General features: G+C 40.3%; 1 protein-coding gene across 9 annotated transcripts in view; it reads left to right on the top strand.

The window, feature by feature from the left end:
- R3HDM1 (R3H domain containing 1) overlaps positions 1–6,000 on the top strand; it is a 188,774-nt gene that overhangs the window by 77,117 nt on the left and 105,657 nt on the right. For all 9 annotated transcript variants that reach the window (XM_019522485.1, XM_019522483.1, XM_019522481.1 and 6 more), the window contains 3 exons: positions 2,635–2,713; positions 4,501–4,560; positions 4,642–4,782. In XM_019522485.1, coding sequence (XP_019378030.1) covers positions 2,635–2,713; positions 4,501–4,560; positions 4,642–4,782 — 280 coding nt within the window. The remainder of the gene's footprint in view (positions 1–2,634; positions 2,714–4,500; positions 4,561–4,641; positions 4,783–6,000) is intronic.

The following is a 6,000-nucleotide window of genomic DNA, read 5'->3' as shown; positions in this document are numbered from 1 at the left end:
GGTTTTGGGGTTTTTTTGTGTGCCCAGTATTACTATTTGTATTTGGTTAAAAAAATGTTTTAAGGTTATTGATTGCCAGAATCCCAGTATTAACAAGGTGATATGCATGCACAGTAGAGAATAGGGCAATTCATTACCTAAATTATTTAATTTTAACCTCCCAACATGCTAGCACAGTATAAACTTAAATCATTTATATGAAATGAATGAAGAATATTAGAGAGAGGCTTTTTGGAGGGAAGAATCCTTTTTGAGGAGGTTTCTGATCCTCAGGATAGTTTCATGCAGTTTCTGTCCTAATACACAGGTTGACATGGAGGCTTACGAAGCCAATGTCTCAGTTCCCTGGACCCTCTACTTGACTTTACCCTTCTGGATAGTTGACTGAACTAGGACAATATAAAAGAGTCGCCCTTGAGCTCCCATGAGCTTGGGCTGAGATTATGTCCTACTTTGTGTGGAAAATAGTGATGGGTAATGTTTTGTTTTGGTAGTACCAAGGATGAAAAAGAAGTCTAGGGTCTGTGGACTGAAGGTGGAGGAGATGGAATAGCAGGAGGAAAAATAATCTCAGCGTTAAATTAATTTTTTTTTCAGTTTGCCAAAACCCAGTAGTCTATAACTAGAGAAGACATGACAAATAAATAATAGAAATTTGTCCTTGTTGATGGCTTGGGCACTTTTTTAAGTAGCAAAACTTTGTATACATGCATTAGCTCGTGAGTGAATCGGAGAAGCTAAAAAACAGGTTTTGTTTCAGTAAATTGCACAGAAATGTTAATCCAAACACTTTGAATTAACTACACTGTGTTTAGGAATTTCTTAAACAAAAAGAAAAAAGGGGGGAGGGTTCTTCCTTTAAACTATCCCAGTTCACTCACCCATTATTGTGAGAATATTTCCAAAACAGATCATAAAACGATTCTCTCGAAAATGTTAATGCGGATCTGAAGGAAGAGAATCCTGAAATAGTGGAGATAGCTGTTTTAGGTCCAGCTCAAGATGTCCCATGATAGCTAAACATTCTCCAAACTGAGGGTGCTGAAAATGACAAGGTGTCTAATTTTAGGGGCCAGTTTCCCAGTAATGATCATGGTTATGATATTGTTATTCACTTAAACTACTAATTATGCATACATGGCAAAGGAATAAAAATTAAGCATACTGCATTTTTCAACTTTTGATAAAAGTTTTATCATAAATGCCCCTTGCAGCCTGCCTTCTGGTTTTCAGATTTAAGAACCAGACTGGACTAAGTGCTCTAAGCACTTCTGACTGTCCTTGGTTCCATTGTTACCCCCCAGTGTGTGTTGGGAGCATGCAGAGGGGCAACAAATCACACAGATTGCCTACATAAACAGTCTCCTATGCTGGTGAAAGTGCTGTTACTCACATGTCTTCAGAGTGTCTGGAGTCCTTCCAGGAAAACTCAGGTTTCAGCTCTTACCTGGATGAGCAGAGAACTCTTTCATGTGCCAAGTCTTCACCACCAAAGAGATGATGGTCCTGACCTCTACTACTACTTCAAACAGAAGGGCTGGTATTGGACCCATTTTCCATGAACTTTTGTCTGTTAACCTTCTCCTTTCTGTCACTCAGGCACTGGCAGTTGAGGCTTCCCTAACTGATCACTAAAAGGTTTGGGGCAGCTAGGACTCTAAGTTTAAAAAAAAAAAAAAAAAAAATCTGTGCCACTCTGTACTTGGTAATTTAGGCTTTATGATTGGAACAGAATATAATGGGTGTCTGCACAAACCCTTGGAGCATTAGAAGTGCTTTGTGTGGCAACTACTGAGTCACAAAGACTACCCCGTGGTCTAACAGAGCAGGGATGTCAGACTTACAGCCTGCAGGTTGGATCTGGTGCACAGAACTAGGTCATTTGGCCGGTGGGGCTTGCAGAGGTGCCAGGAATTTGGCAGTGATGCAAGTAGGGATGAGGCCTGCTGCTGAAATACAGGGCACAGAGCTCTCCATTGACAATGTGTGTTGGCAGTGGGGGTGAGCAACAACTGTGTTAACCCCTGTGCCACCACTTGCTTTGCCACTGCCATCACTCACTTGCCTGCTGCTGCCACCACATCCGGATTCAGCCCACAAGAAGCCCAGTGGTCCAGTCCCGCCTGAAGTGGGGGGATGAGTTTGACAGCATAGCCAGAAAGTGGGCTAGGTAATCTCAAACATCCTATTCCTTGAGGTGATACTTCAAACTTCTTGAAGAAGATCTCTTCTTAATGTGTAGTTCCACTGAAGGAGAGGCATGGAGAATGAAAGTTTCTAACAGTACAAATCATGAATCTTTTTAAGGGTAAATTGTTACTATGTAAAGCATTGGCTAGCATCTGCAGCAATTGTGTAATGCTGGAAAGTTTGTTAACTGATAATATTTAGTTTTAACTACACTTTGAACCTGAGGACTGAAACTTTAGTTGTGTCTTATTTGGCTCTTGGAAGATGTATTTGGGGATGATGTCTTGATCAGTTAATGAAGGGGATAATTATGCATCTATTCCATTTATCTGATTCCTAATTTTAATTATTATTTTGTATGTATTTTTACAGAGTGAGAGCAATATGTGTGAAAGAATCAATATTTATTTTGTTTAACAGTGTTGTATTATATATTTCTTTTAGATTCCAGTCAAGAATATACAGATTCAACTGGCATAGATCTACATGAATTTTTAGTAAATACATTAAAAAATAATCCCAGGTAAATTGAATGAAATATTTTGGATTGATTTAATGTTGACATTTCTTTAATTGAGAACAAAGTTCTATAGTTTAAAAAATAGTGAAGATATTCAAAAGTCACATTTTACTAAATCTAATATATAATCATGCTTTAAATGCCGTCATGTGGCACTGTTCTCTTCCATCTTTGAGAAGAGGTCAGTCTGGCAGGGTCACTGGTCTTGTGCAGGGCTCTACCTTCCCTTCACCCTGCCCCTGTCCTCTCAGGCTGATGGTAGATACTCGGTATTGGTTTAGAGTGGTGGATGCCCAGGAAAGTCTCTTCTCAGGTTCTGCCAAAGTTTATTTTACAGCTTCTTGACATCTGCTTCCTCTAGCTGAATCTCTCCTTAGCTTAGCTAGTTGTGCTATTCCTGGGCTGCACTTCACTTCACTTCGCTTCTCTCTCTTATTGTCTCTGTGCCTTCCTTCATGAACTCAAAATTTCTACAATTATCCTTGTATCAACTTATTTAACTCTTCCCTGTCTCTTCTTGGCCTTACTTCAGGCCTTACAGACTTAATCTCCTTGAAGACCCCAGGTGGAGGATATAGAGCTCTGTTTAACTATAAATCAAATCCTTGGGGAATCCTTCTCCTCAGCTGTTCTTCATTTACATGGGGAAAGTAAATTCAAAGGGAATTTCTTATTCCCAGCCCCCAATGCTTCCAATTCCTTCACACACAAAAAAATCCCTCTTGTTTCTTCCCTGTTTTGATGGCTCAGGCTGTCACCATCTGGCTCATGCCCTGCTTTTCTTCACTCAGGTGCAGCGTGCAAATAAATCCCTTCTTTGCTCTGGCCGCCTCAGTTTCCCTCAACTCCATTCCTTTCAGCAGATCCATACTCTCCCTCTTCCCAGCCAGTCCCTGCCAGCCATCCCATGGGGGATATCTCCTGTTTGGTCCCAGCTCTAAGTATTTGCTGGGAGAACCCACACTACCCCGCCATCTGCTTTTACTTATCTCTTTGGGGAGTTGTGGGTAATCCTCACTTGTGGTTCATCAGGGTCTTAGTGGCTCATGAGGGTTTGTCTGGCTGGGATCTCTTCCTCCTTTAGTCTTCACAGCTCCTGGTCTCATGGGGTTGTTCCCACTCTGGGGGACACCAAACACCAGGCCTTTCTTCCGCATGCTCTTTTAAACTACTTGGTTCTCTCTCTGGACCAATCGGTGCAGGCTCCTTGGGGCATGTGTTCTCATGCCCTCAGGCCCTGCCTATTTCCTGGGTTTTCCCTGAACCCTCTTCCCCAGCACACCAGAAACGTGCTGCTCGCCCAGACCCATCGTGGTAAGTTTCACGCCAGTGCAGCCGGCTCCCTGGGAGTATAGCAGGCTATAGCACCATTCACAAATCAAGATCTGGAACCATTTGAGAGTCCTTCTGGAGCAGAACAACTACCATGATAGTAGTTTCCTTTTGCCTGAGAGCACCATCTCATCCACCGTAATTTCTTCTGACCCTGGTGGTTAATGACATTGAAAAGGATGTTTGTCTTCTGCTTCCTTCATGACAAGAGAACACATTGTCACTTAGTTGGTCCAGTAGAATGTAGCTCAGTAGAAGATAGTAAACATTTGGCCTCTGAAAATACCTGTTCTGAAATGCTTACAAATGCAGAGACGTTTTGTGATCCTGCTGCTAATTTGCCATTGTTACCTGGTCCTTATTTGAACAAACCTATGTGGGTTTTTTTTTGCCTTTCATACATTTGCAGTTGTTGAAGAATCTTATTTATGAGATGTGTTGTATGTTCTTATTTTCAGGGACAGAATGATGCTGCTGAAATTAGAACAGGAAATTTTAGATTTCATTGGTAATAATGAGTAAGTGCTGCATTCTTTTAAAGAAAAAAATATTCAAAATCATTCTTGTTGTTTTGTAAAACCAATATTTTTTTCTTTCAGAATTCCACGAAAGAAATTCCCTCCAATGACCTCTTACCATAGGATGCTATTACACAGAGTAGCTGCTTACTTTGGATTGGAGCACAACGTGGACCAGAGTGGGAAGTCAGTCATAATAAATAAAACTAGCAGTACAAGAATGTAAGTACAGTTGTTTTTGAAAAAAAATCTTCCATTTTAATACATGGGTTTGACAGGCAATGGAGTTCAGACAATGATAACAACCTACATCAGTTCAACTCTTGGGGCTTGCTCAAGCAAGTGGTGGTGCCAGGTAGATCTTCATACTCCAGATGTAATGTGGAATATGAACTGCTTCACTTACAGAGCTTTGTATAAAACCCTAACTCCTTGTGACTTGAGAGTACTGATTGTAGTCCTGGCTGAGTCCCACCATGGGGTAATTCCTTGCATTTCAATATGAATTTATATCAGTTATTTCTCTTACACTCTAAATATATGCACACTAATTTTGGATGCATTCCCAAAGGAAACGGGCACCAGACGTATGCACACATACGTTCTAGATAGTCTCAAAAAAATGAGCACCAGATCTTGATTGGTGGCACGCTGGCTTGAACCTTCTCTGTTTACTTTGTTACTACTTGTATTTCTGTCTCTTGTATGAATTTTGTCTTGGCTGTTTAAAGACAGAAACTAGAGATGAATTGTATTAAAATCATAGTTTCCTGATTGCCATCAGAATTTAAGAATCCAAGTATAAAGAACAGTTGGACAATTTTGAAAAAACTTTCAATCTTACTTTAATATGGTACCTTTCAACCTAAAGATTGGTGTTTAGTAATTAATAGGATTGTCTTCCCCAAAGAGACAGGTCCTAACGTGCTCTACAAAAGAGGTATGCATGTGACATAAAAGGGAGCATCGTTTGGGTAGACAGTAGCAACCAGATTGACAACCTACTACGGTCTGCATCTTCATGGTGGATAGGACATGGGTAACATGGGAACATGCGATCTCTACAATTCACCCAGCTGCTTAATTCAGATAACTTACCTGTTTTCACACATACTTGTCTATATTCACATGCTTTCTCTGTCTCTGTCTTTTTCTCAGAAATATGAAGGGCTAAATTTTTCCTTAGACCATAGCTGTAGGAAGCCTGTATTTCTTTCCATGTTATAGTTCATTGCTTTAATTATCCAATACATTTTAGTGAAACTTGATTGTTGAGCAAGGCATGCTAGGAAACTGGATGTCCTGAATTCTAGTCCCATGGAGTACCTCTGATTTGGTCCTCAATTTTGTAATCTGGAAAACCAACAAATGGAGGCATTTGGTTTTATTATTAGTCAGTATCTTTAAAGCACTGTGAAAATGAAAAGTAAATAAATTTCA

Source organism: Gavialis gangeticus, unplaced genomic scaffold, assembly GCF_001723915.1.
Source record: "Gavialis gangeticus isolate Ggan-Ray unplaced genomic scaffold, GavGan_comp1, whole genome shotgun sequence".
Classification (NCBI taxonomy): Eukaryota; Metazoa; Chordata; order Crocodylia; family Gavialidae; genus Gavialis; species Gavialis gangeticus.
The sequence above is the reverse complement of the archived record's forward strand: the minus strand, read 5'-3'. Positions and strand labels throughout refer to the sequence as shown.